Source organism: Canis lupus, chromosome 4, assembly GCF_048164855.1.
Source record: "Canis lupus baileyi chromosome 4, mCanLup2.hap1, whole genome shotgun sequence".
Lineage (NCBI taxonomy): Eukaryota > Metazoa > Chordata > Mammalia > Carnivora > Canidae > Canis > Canis lupus.
This window is the reverse complement of record NC_132841.1, coordinates 49,938,116-49,959,527: the sequence shown is the minus strand read 5'-3', so window position 1 is coordinate 49,959,527 and position 21,412 is coordinate 49,938,116. Positions and strand designations below refer to the sequence as shown.

Below are 21,412 nucleotides of genomic sequence, written 5' to 3'. Positions count from 1 at the left end.
GCAGTACAAGCATGACAAATTAAATACCTGCCCCTATGAAAGGCCAATTCTCAAAGAAAAAGTGCTATTACGAATTCCTTAAACAACTCCATCATAGCCTACTAGCACATGGCCATGGCTTTTCTCAAATCCTCCACTGAGGACCATGAAATCTCTCTATATTGAACTAGGTCTATCTTCCAGTCTTTTTATTCATTATATTCTTAGTCTCCTATTTTCTAGTTTCTCAGAGTTATTTGCTATTTATAAACATATCATGAATTGCCACATGTCTGAGTTCATCATACAGCTTGAAATGGCCTTTTCTAATCTACCAAAAGTTTATTCAACTTCTCAAGCTCATTTCAAATGCTGTGCCTTTCATGAAATAATCACTGGCACCCCTTCCACCACAGTTGCCTTTTTACTCTGTTCCCATAGCACATGGTTAATAATTAACTATATACCTTTAGCACCCAGTATCTTATCAGTTCTATTATGTTGATATTAACATCTAGAATATGAACATTCTAGAGTGAGCATTATTTTGTAAAATGTTTATATCCTCAGCATCAAGGGCTTGTCATCAGGCACTTAATAAATAAACATTAAATTGAAGTGATACTGGTTGAACAGGCATAAGTCATGAATTCATAGACCTGTAATCTTTTGGACGTGACTTTTGGTCCCTCCATATTTGTATTTTAAAATTTGAAATTGATTTTGCCTGACTGTATTTCCATGCCCTATAATGTGTTGAACATTCTATTGGTAACCAAGCCAGAACAATTTAAAGCTGGTGACCAGAGGATTATCCCTTTATTGTCCTTTGTCTCCCAGAGCAATTTTATTCTTATTGCACTGGATTCCCAAACAGTATTGCATGGGAATTTTCTACAGTGCCCACAGAGAGGTCAGGTATCCCTTAACAATATAAAAAATATTGTTGGCCCAGAGAGCTTAAGAGCCCCAACTTTAGAAAACAGAGTCAGAGATATCATATGTAAGCATCAAATATAAAAGTGTAAACTTTGGAATCAGAGATAATAACTAGCTCTGGGACATTAGGGTAGTTACATACATTTTCTGAGCCTCACTTTATCCTTTTGTAAAATAAGATGAAAATTGCTAGCTTGCAAGCCAGTTCTACAAATTAGAGATAATATCAATGTACATGATTGACATAGTAAGTGTTCAATAAATATTAACTATTATTACATATTCTACCACTTTTTCTTCTTCCTTTAGTACAACCTAGTAGTACCTCTCCATCCTTCTCTTCCAGTGTACCTCCAAGATACACTTTACCACAAAGAACCTCTTTAAATCCCCTTTCTCACCACACTCCAGAGAAACTCCATAGCAGAATCTATGAATCCAAATATTCACTTGAGATCTCTACCAAACAGCTCTTCCTCATGATGACCCCAAATAACCTCCATCTCCTACTGAATATTCTTAGGGGTTATGTAATTTCCTCCTGAAACATACATGAATGAAACCTACCCATGGTTTTCCATGCTATACTTTATTAACAGGTAACTCATTTACCTTTATGGTACTTGTTCCATCTTTGAATAAATACCACAGTTGGAAATTATTTCTTTAGTAAAATGGAAACTTATTTTTCACTGTGTTTTGTCCAATGGCCTTAGCTTATACTTAGTTCTGAATTCTGATTCTGCCCTTTTTTTAGCCGTGAGATTAGGCAAGTTACATTCTTGCTGATTTACAAAATGGACTCAATTATAGATACTTCACAGATTTTTGTGTTAGCAATGAATGAGTTGGAATATATGGAGTTCATAACACAGCTCTAGGCCCATGGTAAATGTTAAATATCTGTTAGTTACTATTAGCATTATGTTAATTTTCACTGATATAGTCTTAAATTTCATTTATTATTTTTAGACTGACTTGTTCTCCATAATAGTTTCTAAGAGACAGGAGAAAATGTTTCATGCTCCTACAAGGTGGACAGTACTTAACATGAATACCAGAATCTTTTGGTTCTAGCCCTTTCTATACATGAAAACATTAATAGCTTTTTATATCATGGAAAGTAGTACTTAGTGTTTGGTGCCAAGTTTGCTTTTTCTGTACAATAATTTTCTCTAATCATCCTTGAGTCAGTATAAATTATTTTATACACAGAAACCTTGTTGTTGGTGATGGTACAAGGAGTAGTCTCTTTAGAGACAAAGGTGACTTAATTACTATTTGTTTCTTTTAAATAAGTAATTTTAATGAGAAAATCATTCCCATTCTATAGGCGTAGGTATATACATGTACAATCTCACCTATAATTTTTTTTTTTACTATATGAAAAAAATCCGGTCTTAAACATCTAAGTTTTCTCTCTGATGATAGAAATCAGAGATGGATGATAAACATATTGATAGAAAAAAATTATGCAAGTTTACAGGGATCAATACAAATCCTATGCTTGAATAAAAATAGTAAGTTGTAGTAAACATGAACAGAGAATTATTTCATAGCATCATATATACCGATAGGGTTTCGACTGTAACTGTACAATCATTGGAAGTTGAAATGTGTTGTAGTCATCAGTAAGAGTAAGTTTAGAGTGAAAAGAATAAAAAGAGATATGGAAACCAGGTCCCGTAATGAACAAGGGAAGATTCTAGGAATGTTTAGCTTAAATTTGAGAGGACATGATGGATACATAGATATATTTAGATATATATTTGTTTAAATAGCTACCATGTGGTTTTTTTCCCAACAAATTATTGTGTATGGTTTCAAAGGTGAGAGCTAGGACAAGGGTGCAGGTTTCGGATTCACACAAGTAAAACAATGTAAGAAAACAGATGCTGAATACCACTTACCAGGAATATTGGAAGGAACTGGGGGTTTTGATGAATAACCAGAAAATTCCATGTAACGGTGAGATTCTGTAATCTTAAAAAACTACTTCACAGAAATCTTGCAGTTTTCCCTTTTTCTATTGTTTCTTTAAGTCATAGCCAACTTATTGAAATGTTCCTCAAATAATTGATGTCATGTCCTCAGAAATGACTCTTAAGACTGTGCTATATGTCTGCAGTAGTAACCATTACCTTTGTAGAATTTAGATTCTGAAGATACAGACTGTGAACTGGGTGAATATTGTGTAGATATGGCAGAGGGATGGTCATGTGAGACACTTGCTTCTTTCTTATGTTCCTGAATTTATAGATAAATAGAGGGAGGCCCTGGTGTCTCAGTGGTTGACCATCTGCCCTCGGCTCAGGATGTGATCCCGAAGTCCTGGGGATTGAGTCCCCACATCAGGTGCCCTGCAGGAAGCCTGCTTCTCCCTCTGCCTGTGTCTCTGCCTTTCTCTCTCTGTCTCTCATGAATAAATAAATAAAATCTTAAAAAATAGATAGATAGCATATTTATCTATAGAGAGAGATATTCACAATGCTTTTCCTTATTGCTATTTTAAATTATTTATTTAAAGATCAAAATTTTAAAACTTAAAGTGACTTCCTTTATTCCAACTTCCATCTACCAAACTAGGCAGAGAATGCTATTTCTTGGGTTCAAATATTTTGCTTTTGACCTGTGGCAAGCCTCGTGAGCTAGTTCAGCAACAGCATCATGAACCATGTCCATGGATCCTCGATTCTTACAGTATTTCTACTTGGGGAACCTTAGTCAGCTATTTCTGGACATTGTCTCTTAGAGGCAGCATCCATGAAACTGGCCAAGTTTCTAAAGATAGTGGTAGGACCCATTTACGTCTTAGCTTGAGATGTAATATCTTAGAAAGGATCAGCAATGTACTTAAACAAACAAACAAAAAACATCAATTCAATAGCAAGACAGCCAGGTGTTGTTTTAGTGTATGTAAATGCTTTTCAAAGAATAATAAGGGACAATTTTTAAGTGCAGAGGAAAGGTATGTCTGATGCAATAATGCTAATGAAATTAGAAAGAGGGAAAAAAATAAATCAGAAAAAGAATCCAAAAAGATCTCAATATTGTTAGACTTTAGACTTTTTGAGCAATAAGAGCTGTGTAGGAATCCTTCTGTGAACCAGAGAAATAATAAATGCTGAGCCCTTTGGAACATAATCTCAATCAGCAAGATGCCACTGCTTTCCAGATTTTCTCACAGGGCCCTGCTAATTCCATGCCAAAACTAGCTGTGGATATCTTCCTTCTAATCTCCCCTAGTGCCTTATTCGATTATTGTCACTGCTCTCCGACCATACACTGTCTCTTCAGACTCTCATTTCCCAATTGAGTCTACCAGAGGAGGCTGAGTGTCCATCAGGATGTAGTCTAAGACCACAAGCCACCTTGTTCCACACGAGAAGACAGAAGCAAGAACAAGAGAGTAAAGGGAACCTTCAAAGTTTTGCTGGCAACCTCTTCATCTACAGATTACTGGCTGGATGCAAACAGGGAAAAGAGATATGAGGGGTCTGGATGATTACTCTAGTTGATTGGCAAAGGGGAGCTTGTTAAGAGGGAGGAGAACCTAGGAGGAGGGTGAACTGGACGTTGCAGTGCACTGCAGGATGGCTTCGCCTCTGCCCTTGCTATATATTATTCTATGGTGAGTAAGATTTTTTCTGATTTTTCCTTTTAGTGCAGAGGAAAGTGAAAGCACACACTCACTGGGTAACTTCTAAACCAAATCATAGAAGAAGCCTGGATGGTGTGGCATGTATTTGTGGTGGGGTAGATGAGGGAAGATTGAACAGACCATTCCCTTTGAGGCTGGGAGTGGGGTTCATTGATTATCTCCTCACAGGGTAGAAAATACCCTAGGGAAACTTGAAGATGAAGGAAACTTCTACTCCAAAAACATCAGTCGGATCCTGGACAACTTGCTTGAAGGCTATGACAATCGGCTGCGGCCAGGATTTGGAGGTGAGAGGAAGCATCCTTACTAGACCAAACATCTGTACTCTCCTTCCCCCTTCCTGCTGTTCCAAGACCCAGAGGCTTCATAAGGATAGCAGAGTGGTAGGGTGCAGGAGTACTGGGAAATGCCATGTGTTCCCATCCAGTCTCTGTCCCTCCTTCTGCCTGTGACCTTCTATGCATGTTATTTGAACCCTCTAAGCCTCAGCTTCCTCAGCTGTAGTGTGGGTATATGAACAGTACTTGCCTCATAGATTTGTGTGAGCATAGAATGAGATTCTCCATGTAAAGCACTTTTCTAAGTGTTCGTCCTATTAAAGCTATCAAGATGTGCTAGTTATTGTTATAATTTTTATAAGAACACTTACTTTCCCTTCATTCCTTCAATTTTCCAAATTGACCAGAAAATTTTTACAGTAATGCGACTGGTATGAGTTTTCAGAGTTGAAAAACCCAAGGGCTCTTGCTACTGGATTACTTAAGGATGGATTGCAGATTCTGACCATGACAAAGGACTTTGTGGGAGGGTCATTACGAACAGTCCCCTTAAAATCAGTGATGATAATTATTCTTATTCTTCTGGGCTAATTTCAGGTGCTGTTACTGAAGTCAAAACAGACATTTATGTGACCAGTTTTGGGCCTGTGTCAGACGTGGAGATGGTAAGCGAGCCCTGAGTGAGGAGGGTAATTTTACTGATTGGCTTGAGAATAGAGTCCTAGAACTAACAATCTTGGACATTGTTACCAAGCTTGGCTCCAGCATCCTAATGCAATATGTGTGCCCATGCTGGGAGGGCATGGTCATTAATGTAGATTACTGGCTTAACCCCCTTCACATTTCACTAAGGGCTCTGCTTGAACACTTTGACCTGAGGCACTTTCTAAGATTATATGTTCTCTTTTGACCACATATCATGCATCAATTCTTTTCTACAAAGATAAGATTTTCTCTATCTTAATGAAGTACTGGTAAATTTTTAGAATAGAAAAAAGGAAAACCAACAAAGATGATACATCATGTAAGAGTATATTGAGGGTATCTGTGAAACTTAAAATATAGCTATTTTCTGTAACACATTATTTTTAGTATATTTTATTAAAATAAGGAAGGGCATCATTTGAAAAAGCTAGTGCATTGTACCTTTTGTGTTGCAAATGGACCAGTAGGTGTTCTGGGAACTCTGTTCCAGGTACAGATGGCTGTAGGATTCGTAAGAGAGTATTTATAGTAAGTGGCAATGAAAATCTGAACTAGTCTTCTAGAACGAAGTGTATCACGGTATTTTTTCACAGTTCTCAGGTACCATTTCCTCCCTAAAAGTAAAATATAAAAACTAAAATTGAAATAAACATAACTTTAAATAGTTCAATCATTAAAGTTTATTAGAGAAGTGTAGCTCTGGATAAATGGTTATTGAAGACTTTTTTATATTCTGCTTTTTAAGTTGACAAGAAAAGAAAGAAGCAAGAAGGGAGAAAAAAAAAATGAAGGCATATCAGAGGAAGGGAAAGGAGAAGTTAGGGGAAAAGTAAGGAAAAAAAAAAAAACCCAAGGAAGTGAAGAAGAGGAAGGAGGACTTTAAGAGATAAATGTATTAAGACTTGAAAGAAAGGAGAGTCAGCAGTATCCAGAATCTTCAATTATTTTACTATCATATTTTTCACTGAGTACTGACTAACCTCAAGTATAAATAACCACAGCTATACTATACTATATTATGGAAGTCTGGGGAACACTTGGCACTTCATTTTATGCATGTGTGTCATTTTTAAAGAATATTTGTACAGTGGAGACTTGAGATAGCCTGGCTCTTTATTATATGGATACACTGTGTGTCAAATTATATTTTGAAAATCTAATCACAACTAGTAGTAATAAGTCTCATACAGGAACACATAAAGTAGGCAAAGCAATTGTTAGCAATATTTCGATATACTTACAAGGTATTATTTATCATTGTCTTTTGCAATGGCTCTTACCATAATTCTTAAGATTTCTAATGTTATTTAATAAAAGCCACAAATTAAAACTCAGAATTGTAATTATGATGCTCTGGGTAATCATGGTAACATTTGCTTTTATATTCTCTGAAAACAATATAAAATAATTGTGATGTGCAGCTAGAGTATACTTATCCAGTGAAGTTTATCTATCCTTAAAAATTTACTAAATAGTACCATGGTGCTCAGCAACACCTCTGAAAGTGAACAAGGCATTGAGGGGAATGGTTAGACTTAAGTGATGGCAGGAAGGCCAGTACAATACTAGGACTGTAAATCTTTTCATATTTTTCTTCTAAATTAATGGAGGGGAAATTAATAGGTCAATAGATAGAAAGGTGGATGACTGATAGGAAAGAGGAAGATTGTTGAAGAGAGCCAAGGTACAGGAAGAAGGTTTGTGCAACACAGCACTATCTTTTACAATAATATTGCAAATTATAAGTTTGAGAAAAATAGTTTACTGAAATCATAGTTTCTCTGATAGGTTATTATCATGAAAAATTGCTTTATTTCTTAAGTTTTAGGATTGGATATATAAGCTGGTGAATGAATTATTCTTAATAAATTATCTCCCCAGCTTGCATGAATATTTTATTTTCTCTTAGGAGTATACAATGGACGTTTTCTTCCGCCAGACTTGGACTGATGAGAGGTTAAAGTTTGGGGGACCAACTGAGATTTTGAGTTTGAATAACCTGATGGTCAGTAAAATCTGGACACCTGACACTTTTTTCAGGAATGGCAAAAAATCAATTGCACACAATATGACAACCCCTAATAAACTCTTCAGAATAATGCAGAATGGAACCATTTTATATACCATGAGGTGAGACTTCCCCAATTCAACTTCCTCTAACCCAAATGATTTGTCTAGTATACTAACTCAGAACCATTTATTTCAATGTCCCTAGGCTTACCATCAATGCTGACTGTCCTATGAGGCTGGTTAACTTTCCTATGGATGGGCATGCTTGTCCACTCAAGTTTGGGAGTTGTAAGTTACAAAAAGCTTCTGAGAGTCAAATAATGCATTCAAAATGTATAATTATTGGGACACCTGTGTGGCTTAATTTATTAAATGTTCAACTCTGGTTTTCAGCTCAGATCATGATCTCAGGGTCCTGGGATAGAGCCCCACATTAGTAGGGCGGTTGTCTTCTTTTCTCCCTCTCCTTCTGCTCCTCTTCCCACCCCCTTCTCTATTTCTCTGAAGGAAATAAATAAATGTAAATAAATAAATAAGGGTAGAATATATATATTCTGACTATAATCAAATATATATAATTATTTGATTGTAGTCAGAGATCAGGAAACAAAAGAGAAATATTACATGATAGTCTCAATGTGACTCCAGGAATAGATTTATTTAATCCTGTCTGTCAATCTTGTAAATAGTCAGAGGTGTAAATCACTCAGATTAAAGAAAAACATTAAAGAAAGTTTATGGTCATACCTTTTTTATATGGACGAAATATGCTTTGAAAAAAAAACACAACTAGTCAGATTCACTGCTATATTTCATTTGTTTAAAAAATTCAGATGCTTACCCCAAAAGTGAAATCATATATACATGGAAGAAAGGACCACTTTACTCAGTCGAAGTCCCAGAAGAATCTTCAAGTCTCCTCCAGTATGATCTGATTGGACAAACAGTATCTAGTGAAACAATTAAATCTAACACAGGTAAGAATTAGACCAGTTCCAGAATATAATCCAGCAAGGTGACTCCAGTGCACATTTTCAAAATATCTAGTTCTTTCTTCTCTGCATTAGCCATCCTCAGCTATGCTTGCTGTTTTGAAGTGATGAGTAGTTTTCTTTAAAATTGATTTTGCAACTATGTGCATATAAAGATTTGTGTAACCTTGAAATAAGTAGTTTTGTGTGTATATAACACAAAGAAACCAACTGGAAACAATGACCTGATGTATTTATCCTCTGCTTGATCAAGTATCTTTGTCATACAGTGAAATATGCCTTTACTTGTTTTCTTCCAGCCCATGTTAATTTAAAGATCTGCACGATTTATTTCCAGTTGCTTTCTTTTTGCACACTGTCAACAGCAATAATATTGATATACGTGTTTTCCAACAGGTGAATACGTAATAATGACAGTTTATTTCCACTTGCAAAGGAAGATGGGCTACTTCATGATACAGATATACACTCCTTGCATTATGACAGTCATTCTTTCCCAGGTGTCCTTCTGGATTAATAAGGAGTCTGTCCCGGCAAGAACTGTCTTTGGTATGCTTCACTCTTTTCTATATCTCCATTCATCCTATAGCTCTTACTGCTTGTATATTTTAGGGGAATCTTCACACTAGTGCACTTTTTTAATTCACAAAGAAAATAGACTCCTATCATGAGTATGATATAAAATGGCTCTTATATTATCCCAAGCTATGTGGTACATCCACAAAAAATTTGTCTTGGCAAGAATTCTGGCTGGATTCCTGTGACTATTTAGGAGTATTTTTTTTCTTTTTTAAAATCTCAATTTGCTTTTTCATAACTAAGGAAAAGCAGAAAAGTAAAAACCAACATATAAATCCATAAAAAGAAAGGCTAAGATATTGAACCCCAAATATAAATTATGTCTTGCTTTTATTAGGTTGAACTATAAGAAAGTGCCATTTTTCTAGGTCTAAAAATAGTTACATATGACCAATTTCCCATGTTTCAAACTAAATATTGAGTTGCATTTATGATATGTAGAATTGCTATTAGTTTTGATGGAAAAAATGACATTAGAAAAAGAGCTGTAACAGAAAATATCATCAATAACAAAATCCAATTTTGGGGGGTTTTAATGATTATACAATTAGAGAGGTTCACAGGGAAGATCTGAGTCAAATTGAAATCGTAGAGGAATTTTGACTTTTTAATTTACTATATTAAAATAGATCTCATCCTGCAAATTATAAAAGAATACCTATATAATGATGTTGACCATCTTCAAATTACATATATTCTCCAACTATTATATAAGACATTAAACTGCTAGTGACTGATGAAATTATTTTCTCATGAGTAAATATTTTACCTTAAAACCAAGCTAGAATTTTTTTTAAATTGAAGAACCTAATATTACGTTTACTATTCATACCAGATAGACTTCTTAAATATGATGATAGGTATTATCAGCTATTCAAATTGACCAAGAATTCAAGGTTTTAGTACTGATGTGATAATAATTTGCTGTAAGTTTTCTTAATAAGTAAACGATTAGAATTATTTGTGAGTTAAACTTTACAATAGTTAGGCTAAATCAAATCAGAAAATATTTCTTGAACAACTACGGTGTACACATCACCGCACTAAATATCGAAGGATACAAAACGATAAAACCTATGATAAGAATTGTGAATAATTATAAAACAATAACAAAAATTATATTTGCAGAGTGTTTAATCCATTGACACATTCTCATTTGTTGTTATTGGATTCCAAATGCTAATGCTGCATTTCTCATTCTTTTTCATTGTAGGGATCACCACTGTTTTAACCATGACCACATTAAGCATCAGTGCCCGGCACTCCTTGCCAAAAGTGTCATATGCAACTGCCATGGATTGGTTTATAGCTGTTTGCTTTGCTTTCGTCTTCTCCGCTCTTATTGAGTTTGCGGCTGTCAACTATTTTACCAATCTTCAGACACAGAAGGCCAAAAGGAGGGCACAGAATGCAGCCTCACCCCCAGTTACAATATCAAAAGCAACTGAACCCTTGGAAGCTGAGATTGTATTGGTAATTGTTTACTTTTCTAATGTTTCTCATCACTATAGGAAAAGGCAGCCTAACAGTGATCACAAACAACTAAATAGTCCAAAAAATACTATTATGTGAACATAAGTTACTTAATTCTGGTTCCAAGGCCAACTTCTGTTCCAATTTTGTAGGGAAAAAAAACCAACAATCTTTCGTTTATCTTTGCTCTTAACTTCAGCATTCTTCTTTTATCATCCTCACTGGTACTAGTGGATTCCAAGCTCTCAGAAGAGATGAGAAAATTCTTCTCAGCCTTTAGATATTTCCTTTGAGCAGGTTTACTTATACCAACTAGGGAGAATAAGGTGAAAAAAAAAAGTTCCTAATGAGGCTTCAGAGTCTGAGGGAAATAAACAGGGACTCCTATAGAATGGACAATTTTTGTTAGAAATCTGCTTGCTGCTTTATTTCAAGGCAAGATGTAAATATTAGGTTCTATGAATGCTGAGTCATAAGCCAGGTTTTTGACTGAAATGAAAACATTCTCATGTTCACATTTGTATATTAAACACATGTATCCTAAAGTGTTTTTATTCAAAGACTTATAATAAGTGATGAATACCTATAAAATTCAATTTAGATTTGCTGTGGCTAAGCTCTAGTTTTCAAAGGATTTTTTGAAAAACAAACAAATGATGGCTTTAATAATTCAAGGGTCATAAATATGCCCCCAAATTTCAATTTCACATATGAGTAAATTTTCACAACAGTAAATTTTCATAGTTCAGCTGCAGACATTTTTTAATGGATTATAGGAATGATTGACAAATATACATTTTTATGTCAATGCAAATTTCAAATAGTAGTTCTTGAAAAGAAGAAAATCTTGTTTTGTAAAATTGAGTACTCCCGACACTTTGAATTAAAAATGTCTTTATAATCAATTCTTGTGACCTTTTCCAAATCACAGAACCACATGAAGTTCAGCTAATCCTAGTTTAACTTTAATGATAAAAATTGCAAAGCTATGTGTGTTTTACTCTCAAATACCCAGGCATTTATTGGTTAAAAAGATGATAGCTTCTTGTTGAAACTTCTCTTTTGATATACTAAGAAATTTGTTTGAGTATCTATATTTTCTCCAAGGAATAAGATAAGGCTGTTCCCATAGTGCATAAAGTTTTTTTTTTCTTAAATTAGTTCTCATTAAAAACAACAACAACAAAAGAAACCAAGTTTGCTATCCAGTGATCCAGACCAATTACCTCTGCTTATGAATCAAAAATAGAGAGGTAAAATGTTAGTTACTAGTTGCTAGAAAAACTAGGGTTCAATTCCAGATGTCACGATATACACAGATTTACAGAGGCAGAGGCTATCCTATCCCATCTCCAACAATTCCACAAAGGCTGATGTATAAAAGAGTGCACACCACAAGATAAAACATTTTCAGAATATGAGGTCGTTCCTAAAATTCTTCCCTTGACCAATTTTTTTTGATCTATTGTATTTATATATATGTTTTGAAAGGCCACAAAAATATACATTTTATAGTAAAAGTATGCTAGCCTTAAGACTCAGTCTAAAACACTTGAAAATAATTTTTTTAAAATATTTTAAGAATTAGTTTATGTTTGTAGTAACAAGTGATTATGCTATAAGCTATCTGTATTTAATAGGTACATGATCAACATATTGCCCAATGATCACATATTATCTTACCATGCATCTATAAATAAAGAATAATTCATATTTATCATAATTCAGTTTAACACTTTCCTTTCAGAAATGCAGTAAAAATGAAAAGAGAAATTCATGAAAAATAAGATAAAAAATAACTCAAATGATTTTGAATATGTTCATTGATCTGATGTTGAGATTAAAAGGAAAGACCAACTTCCTTACTTCAACTTCAGTTCTTTTGAAATATGTATTACTGAAAGGAATCTGATTTCAAATCCTCGGAGAAAGCATAGAGTTAGCATTTCCTTTGTCTATTATTTTAAAGGTATAATTTATTAATAAGATGGAATTTAAGATCTCAGGTCTTCATATAAGCTATCTTCTACAATTCTAAAATAGTAACATATAATGAGCAGGTCCTTTGGGAAGCTGGATAAAAATATGCATTTAAATCATCTCTAAGTACTTTTTTCTTGTGAGCTGACTTTTTCTTATGAAAAGTTTTATTTCTAAACCTGGCTTCACTTAAAACATTTTAAGGCAATGAAAAGCAGGATTTTGTTTCTGAAAGGCTAGGTCAAAGCATAAAAATAAAAATAAAAACCAAAATAAGCAAACCTAACAATACAAGCCTTGTAGGTATCAAAAATAAATATAGATGATTACATGGAACATTTACATTTTATTTATTCATGTCAAACCTTGGCAATTTGCCTTATATAATGTAGAGGAACAAACATAAATTACACATTTGCAATTTATACAACGCAATGGTATATTATGATTGCTAGGCCATTTTTTTCTTTCAAATACCATGACATTTAAAAACGCCTATTCAGTTGTAATCAAAATAACGTCATTTGAGTAAGTTGGACATTGAAAAAGGAAACCAGTGTGGTTAGGTTGAAATAAAATTAAGTGCTTAGATGTTTTATGTGATTCTAAGTTATATTTTAATGTCCTCATTGCTTTTCATAAGAAACTATTTAGAATGAACATGGGAAAGAGTTTATCACTTTTTGACCTTGAAATTTGATATAATAACGGCAAAGAAGTTCAGGAGTTTTAAATCTAGCACTCAAACCCAAAGAGACATCTAAAACTAAATCCTCAGAAATGCTTGGTAGACTAATAATTTTCTGGTTTTAAGGCATTTAGAACTAGATACTAGGGTTTGGGTTTTGGTTTGTTTGTTTGTTTGTTTGTTTTGTTTTTTTGTTTTTTGTTTTTTAGATTTTGAGAAGAAATTATCTACACAGCTTCTTTCCTGCTTATATGGTACCTTTCCTTATTGCTTTTTATCTGGTATGCAGTATTGACATTAGAGAGTTACTCTTATCCTCATGTTTCATAAATTATTATGTGTCTAGGGTATGCTTATTCTGCATGTTAGATCAAGTTTGGACCTACATCACTTTTTGGATGTTTGATAGTTTCCTTGTTATTTTATTTTTAAATTTCTCAACATCTTTTTTTTTAAAGATTTTTATTTATTTATTCATAGAGACACACACACACACACACACAGAGGCAGAGACACAGGCAGAGGGAGAAGCAGGCTCCATGCAGGGAACCCGATGTGGGACTCAATCCTGGGTCTCCAGGATCATACCCCGGGGCCGCAGGCGGCGCTAAACCGCTGTACCACTGGGGCTGCCTAATAGTTTCCTTGTTATTTTAAAGGTCTAAGCCCTCATTACTATGTCGCTAAGAATGAATTTCCCCACCTATTGATACATTCAATGTGGCTTTTCTTTTTCATAGGAGGTTTGATGTTCTTGGCAAATTATCTACAAACAAAATTGGCCAAAATTTCATTAGTCAAGACAATAATTATATTTATGCTGATTACATTATTTGTTCTTTTTTTTTTTTCAATCTGGCACCCATTTATTGAGTACCTACATATTCACTGAATTACTCATACCGTAAGTGCTTGTTAAATGTTCCATATCCTTTGTAGAATGCTGGGAATATGTTAGTGAGTGACATCAGTATTGCTTCTTCCCTCACAAGCTTTTTGCTGAACAGGAAGAAAGACAAACCATTGAACCATGACAATTCACTGTGATAAAGACTCTGGTTAGAGATGTAGAGTGGCTAAAGAAGAGCCATGCAAGAGTACCTAACACAGTCTGGAGGGATTATCATTCTGGAGGAAGCGTTGCCTCAGCTGAGAAAAGAAGGATGAGCCTGGCCCTGTTCTAGAAACACCAAGCCAGTTGCTAGCAACTTGAGAATAGAGAGGGGGAAATAAGACATATATTCTTTCTTTATTCCCTTTCAAGATTGGGATGATCTGCTGGGTCATTATCATATTGCCTTCCACCTATGTAGAGAGATATGAAGCACAGAATACTAAAGGATTTACTTCCCCATGTTCCAAATATTTCCTGGATTTCTTTGAATATTATCATTACTCTGTAGAACTAAGGGTTAAACTAAGCCCATCAGAGACTCTGGGTCCCTTCACCATGGTTGTGCTATTGTGTAAGTTATAGAGAGGTCAGGGTGGATTAGATGAGGGGTGTAGGTAGTTAGTTCTTTCTCTATACCTTCTATCAAATCCCCATCCAATATTCCCTTCTTTACCCTCCAAACATTCCAGTATGATTTCCAGACATGTACCTTACACCACTGACCCACCAGATTGCTGCCAATAAGCTGCTTCTTTGTAGAAATTCTGGAATAATCTCTGTCCCAATTCTACAAGCTATTACTTAGATGCAAGAAAATTTGATTTGAAATTCTTATTTTCTCCATAATAATTCACATAATAGTTTTCTAAAAAAAATTAAGTACTAAATGTTTTCAAATTTCTCTTATATTTGATGCTCCCTTCTGCTGGTCCAAAAAGCAGATGTTTTGTTTGTCCCTTGGATAATGCAGCCATGGCTAGAATATCTCTTTTGAGAGATAACCCATTGCCCCTTCCTCTTTAACATATTAGATTCACTGAATGCTGTATCAAAATTGCTTTAAGTACTTCCCAAATGTCTTATCTTTACATCAAATAATTGATTGTCATAAAGTCCAGTTTGACTCAAAGTACCTTTGCAATATGGCATTACTTAAAACAAAGCAGTGCTCTATAAATACCCAAAGCAGGATGGCATTCAGCAGCAGGGAAGCCCTGGAAAAATTCAAAACCACAGGTGTTCCACTCAAAACAGTGACAGCCCCAAGCTGAGCCCTCATCTGGACTCTGACAAAAACCTATTTTACCATCAGCTGAAGCTGCTGGGCTTACAATAGAACAGGCGGGGTCTGAAGCAAACCTGTATCTTGAATGGCTTGTAAAATTGGCTTTCTTTTCACTTCAGAAATTCAATGTGATTCTTCTAAATTGGAGTCCAGTTTCCTGTACTGCCAATTCCCAGTTATGCAGGAGCTGATTATCTAGCATGTGGGTTAGCCAGGCCTCTTGCATTTCCTTGAGCATATCATATTTCCTGCCTGCTAGAAATACCCCCAAGCACTGCTGGACAGTGAGATAGCTGTAACTCCAACAAGCCAGTGATACTCAGTAACAGGTGACTTTTTTCCCCAGAGAATATTTGGCAATGTCTGGAGATATATCTGGTTGTCATAATGTTGAGGAGGAGATGCTACAGACATCTTGTGGGTAGAAGAACCCAGTGATACTTCTCAACATCCCATGATGTGCAGGATAATCTTTCACAACATAGAAATATCCTACCCAAAGTATCAATGGTTTTGTTTTTGAGAAACCATGCCCTGAACCTTAGAGCTGATGGGAAGAAATCATAAAAATTATTAAGAATGTGATCTTAAGCATCTGAGAGTGATTAATCACTTCAGGCAGTGATTACCTTGTGTGAGTTTCCCACTTCAGCCTTCATTTGCTCATCTCTAAAATGAAAATAATAATTACATTATAGTTTTTTTCCAGGAATAGGCAAAATAATGCATGCTAAGGGCTGTGTAGTACTTGTCAATTATAAGCATTTAGATTTGGTACTTGTAATATGAAATGATACACTAAAATATAATGTAAAATAATCATAAAACTTTTTGTTTTCTTTTCCTTGCCTGATCACTCTAAGAAATCCTGGAAATGTTTAGATTTTCATTCGTTTGCTGATTCAGCATATGCTCATCAAGCACATATTACGTTCTGTGCACTGGTGAGGTATCGTGAAGCACTTATACTTGGAAATAATACGCCCTCTACCAATAAGGAGATTTTATGTCAGGAAAGGATATAAGGCACAACTGAAATCATATTTACAAGGAAGAGTATGATTAACAGCTAAGTAAATTATAACAGCTAAGTAGGCAGAAAAGTATTCTCTAATATATCTATGATACATATTTTGTATATCTAATATCTATCCATCTATCTTATCTGTAAATATATACATTACATTTGCTTTCTCAAATTTTTAAGGAAAAGGAAAACTTACAGAGAAAGTAATAATTGTCCCTAGCTTTAAAGAAGGGAACTTAATATAGCAGAAAATTAGTATATATGGAATTGCAATCTAAGGCTTTTTCACTTTATTGTCTTCCTAACTCTTAACCCTCCATAAAGATTGTTTGGGGAAGTAGATGAGGAAATGGGGAATCCTGTTGTAGGGGATCTTCCTGGCTAATGCCATTAAATTTTTCATGTGTTTTGAATGTCATTTGGTAATTCTTACTTTATGTGTGACATTGTGACAATGCCAAAAGATTGACAAATAACTATTTTCTCCCATAGCTTTAAAGAGGGGGAGATAAAACAATGCTTTACATTTTCATGGTAAATTATGTTTTATAATCATTTTTTGCCTCAACGACCTTTTTCATGTCTTCCCTCTTTTTTCTTAAAAAGGGAAATAAACACGGGCAATGTGTGCTATTAAAAATCAAGATGAGTTTAGAAAGAGAATCTGCTCTAAAGGCTTGCTCTCATTTTCCTCTATCATGATCCTTAGAAATTTTACTAAAGTATTTCAGTGTTCTATGTATCTGGGAGGAGGATAACACTTTCTAGAAAATGAAATAGTAACATATTTTGCTCTTTCAGTGGGAGAATATTTCAATAACATAGTAAATGGCTAAAAATTCAAATTAGAGTCTGAGATATATGATAGAAACTCTGAAAAGAAGGTGCTATGTTTATTCTCTATTTGCACTGAGACCAAAATACCACTGTTCTGGTCCTATCCACATACTGGCTGGTGACCATGGGCACAGTAGTCCTCAGCTGTCACATGATTTTAATGGAAGGTGTTATTTATTTCCTGTCTAAGATTTGCAGACAGAGTCCTCTACTATTTAAGTTATTATATTCTAACGTCAAAACCTATGATTTATTTAATTCTGTAAAGAGTCCTTAGCACAATACTGGGTGAATACATAACAAGTAAAGATATTCTTTCCTTGAAATTCACCATGGTCATGAGAAATCTGACATGACTACAGAGATTCATTTTTGCTTTTGGTGAAGAGATTTTCCCATGGCCTCTAAAAGCACACTGGGCTTTAACTCTCAATGATGACTATTATTATTTAGGTACTCAGTAAATTCTATGACAAATCACACGGCAAAATTCAGAAGAGGACTATAGAGAGAAGAGGTTCTTGGATTCATTATTTCTTGCACTCCAAATGTCACCACATCGGCAGGTCATTCTGGTCCTGTGGCTCAACCTGCACAGGGGAGGCGACTGCCTCATCCTGTTGCTGTAGGGTTGCTGGCTAAAACCACGGGAGTCTGCTCACATGAGTAACATACCCTGCCAGGCATCAAAGTGGTGATTTTGCTGCCAGGGAGAAAACAAGGCAGTGTTACAAGAGCAGAGATCATGTACAGCAAGTGTTTGAAGGCAGAAACCAGCAAGGACAACCTGGCCACAAGGAGAGTGACTATTGCAGGATATACATAAGAAAATATATAAATCAGAGGAAGGTCCCCTGGCCTCCAATGGTATGAAAGGAGTCTAAAGCAAACAGAATTAGAGTTTCTGAACTAGACCCAGTACTTTAAAGACAAGAAAACGTGTGGATGATGCAATAAACATTGAAATTGACCAGTGTAGTTTATTACTAATTGTGTGACTAGGAGCGAGGCCTTTCCAGCTCCACCCTCTGGACTTAGCCTTCTCAACTGACAATTAATGTGCTAAATATTCCTTTCAGGACTAAAAATGGTTGTCTTATGATTTCTAATGATAAAAAAAGAATGTATAACAATTCTGAAGTTAGTAAATGAAATCATTTTTTGGTGACTTAAGATGGAGGACCAGTGGAGAAGTTCTGAATGGGAAGCAGAAAGCTCTCAACATAGAACTTATGAGCTTAAAAAGCAGTATATATCAAGGGATGAATAGTCATTCCACTCAGTTTATGGGTACTGATACTTTGTCTCTGCCTTTTCACATACACAAGCACTTTAATATTTTTTGTTGCTGTTTTCTCAGCTGGTTCAAATTTATGAACATGTGAAGATGAGGATAGAGGTGAAAAGGATGATATCAACTAACTGAACTGCTAGATTTTCTTATATTAACTAATTGTCCATATATTCAAAATTGAAATTGCCTTTGTTGCCTACATTCATTGTTCTATAGGCTTATGCACCACCAGGAAAACGTGGGGATGATGAAATAAGCATTGAAATTGACCAGTGTAGTTCTTCCTAATAGCCTAATGGTCATTACAGTTTCTAGAATGTGGAATATGCTTGGCATCAATTGCTGATGTATTAAATTATAGGATGTTGGATGAAGCAAATCATTTTTTTAAATTTGTTTTACCACTTTCTTGGAAGAGTAGCACCATCAAATACTATTAAGAATTTGCTAATATTGGGGTGCCTGGGTGGCTCAGTTGGTTAAGCGTCTGCCTTTGGCTCAGGTCACAATCTCAGGGTCCTGGAATTGAGCTCCCCATCAGGCTCTCTTCTCAGCAGGAAGCCTGCTTCTGCCTGCTGCTCCACCTGCTTGTGTTCTCACTCTCTCTCTCTCTCTGTCAAATAAATAAAATCTTGAAAAAAATTTTGTCAATATTTAAACAAGCATTTGCTAATATTTTATCTTAAATATATAATAATATGTGATATTATAATATAATAACATCTGTCAATGGTGAAAAAGTGACTAAGGGATCTCTAGTCTTTGATTTAAGCTGAATATTTATGTCGTTTCCTTACAGCATCCTGATTCCAAGTATCATCTGAAGAAAAGAATCACCTCTCTGACTTTGCCAATAGTTCCATCCCCTGAGGCCAGCAAAGTCCTCACAAGAGCTCCCATCTTGCAATCAACACCTGTCACACCCCCACCACTCTCTCCAGCCTTTGGAGGCACCAGTAAAATAGACCAGTATTCTCGGATTCTCTTCCCAGTTGCATTTGCAGGATTTAACCTTGTATACTGGGTAGTTTACCTTTCCAAAGACACAATGGAAGTGAGCAGCAGTGTTGAATAGCTTGCAGCCAAGACAACTTGTATTCTGTAAGTTCTTATTTTGTAGTATTAAGACTTGTATAGATGCTTTTCTGAAACATTGAAAATCTGTAACACATAGCTTTGAGTAAGCATGTATGGGCCAAAAAGCAATAATGTTACTCCTCAGAACTAGAAGTTGAAAGTTGTTGGAAAATATGACTTTTTTGTATGTTAGAGAAAAAATTTTAAGAGAATAAGATGTACTCAAGATGAATTTGCCAATCTTTGTCCTTCAGTGTTCAATATTTTAATTGTCACTGTGAATAGCCTTTACCACAAAGAAGATAAACTAAGACATGCTGACACATCCAAAGGTGGCCTTAAAATACATTTATTTTGGCTTAGTTGTCAAAGAGAGCAAAATATAAATAGTCTAAATATTTATCAATAGGTTAATACCAGCATGTTGGAGACCTTTATGCCAGTAATATTGTTTTCAGCATCTTTGTACAGCCTGTATTGAGCTTAGCCATTTGTTTTTAACCTTGCTGTGCTGTTTTACCTCAATAAAAATAAATAATAAAGTATGCATATGTACATAGCTTTAGTTGGACTGCAATACAGTGCTGTTTTATCTCATTAGGCTCTCCTTTCAAAATAATATGCTCATCATAATTCCATGAAATTGTAGAAAAAAATAAGACTATAATGGAGCCTTGTTATGACTGTGGCTATATCTCATATTTTTCACTTGAGTATACCACTAAATAAAACAATAATAAACATGGTTCTCCGTATCTGTTAGATAAAGCTAGAGAGAAGACTTTCCTTAAGTATGAAGAAATGAAGAGACTACCTCTACCCAGTGTTAGTGTCCCTGGTGATTCTAAGAAGTAGAAGGTGCGGCACAGGCAGGATCAGTCATCTGGCTCTAAACAAAGCACCTGGGTGGCTCAGCAGTTGAGCATCTGCCTTCGGCTCAGGTCATGATCCCGGGTCCTGGGATCGAGTCCCACATCAGTCTCCCTGCAGGGAGCCTGCCTCTGCCTCTGCCTATATCTCTGCCTATCTCTCTGTGTGTCTCTCATGAATAAATAAATAAAATCTTTAAAAAAATAGAGTCATGTTTGTATTCAGAGTCAATCTTTCGTCTCCTTCCTGCTCACTCAATACACTTTCAGTTATAAGATGAATACAGTCTAAGTAATATATAACATGGTAACTATAGTATAACTCTCTATTGTATGATTGACAGTCAGTAACAGGGACACCTGCGTGGCTCAGCAGTTGAGCATCTGCCTTTGGCTCAGGGCGTGCTCCTGGTCCCAGGATGGAGTCCCACATCGGGCTCCCTGAGAGAAGTCTGCTTCTCCCTCTGTCTATGCTTCTGCCTCTCTCTGTGTGTGTCTCTCATGAATAAATAAATAAAATCTTAAAAAAAAAAAAAGTCAATAAGAGAGAACTTAAATGTTCTCAGGGAGAAAAAAAAAAAACACCTAAAAGGTAAATATGTAAGTTAATGGATATGTTAATTGACTAACTCAATGGAGGGGATCATTTCCTAATGTATTCATATATCAAATCATCACATTGTACATTCTAAATACCTTGCAATTTTATTTGTCAATTATACCTGAATAAAGCAGAAAAAAAAAAACATGAATGAGACTACTTGTCTCTCTTTCTGCTATCCCAGCTCTTCCTGATGCTGACTCTAGCCATGTTTCTCCCACAGAGAATAATAGTCTTAGGGAA

General features: G+C 35.2%; 1 protein-coding gene across 3 annotated transcripts in view; it reads left to right on the top strand.

Annotated features, from left to right (window-relative positions):
- Window positions 1–20,777, top strand: part of GABRA6 (gamma-aminobutyric acid type A receptor subunit alpha6) — a 33,026-nt gene extending 12,249 nt beyond the window's left edge. The window contains exons 1-10 of one of the 3 annotated variants that reach the window (XM_072824259.1): window positions 3,970–4,549; window positions 4,748–4,866; window positions 5,455–5,522; window positions 7,472–7,692; window positions 7,778–7,860; window positions 8,406–8,549; window positions 8,961–9,113; window positions 10,357–10,616; window positions 19,422–19,723; window positions 20,463–20,777. In XM_072824259.1, coding sequence (XP_072680360.1) covers window positions 4,512–4,549; window positions 4,748–4,866; window positions 5,455–5,522; window positions 7,472–7,692; window positions 7,778–7,860; window positions 8,406–8,549; window positions 8,961–9,113; window positions 10,357–10,616; window positions 19,422–19,697 — 1,362 coding nt within the window. In that variant the 5' untranslated portion in view covers window positions 3,970–4,511 and the 3' untranslated portion in view covers window positions 19,698–19,723; window positions 20,463–20,777. Of the gene's footprint in view, window positions 1–3,969; window positions 4,550–4,747; window positions 4,867–5,454; window positions 5,523–7,471; window positions 7,693–7,777; window positions 7,861–8,405; window positions 8,550–8,960; window positions 9,114–10,356; window positions 10,617–19,421 lie in introns of those variants that run through there. The other 2 variants (XM_072824258.1, XM_072824261.1) reach the window with 2 other exon arrangements.
- The last annotated feature ends 635 nt before the right edge of the window (window positions 20,778–21,412 follow it).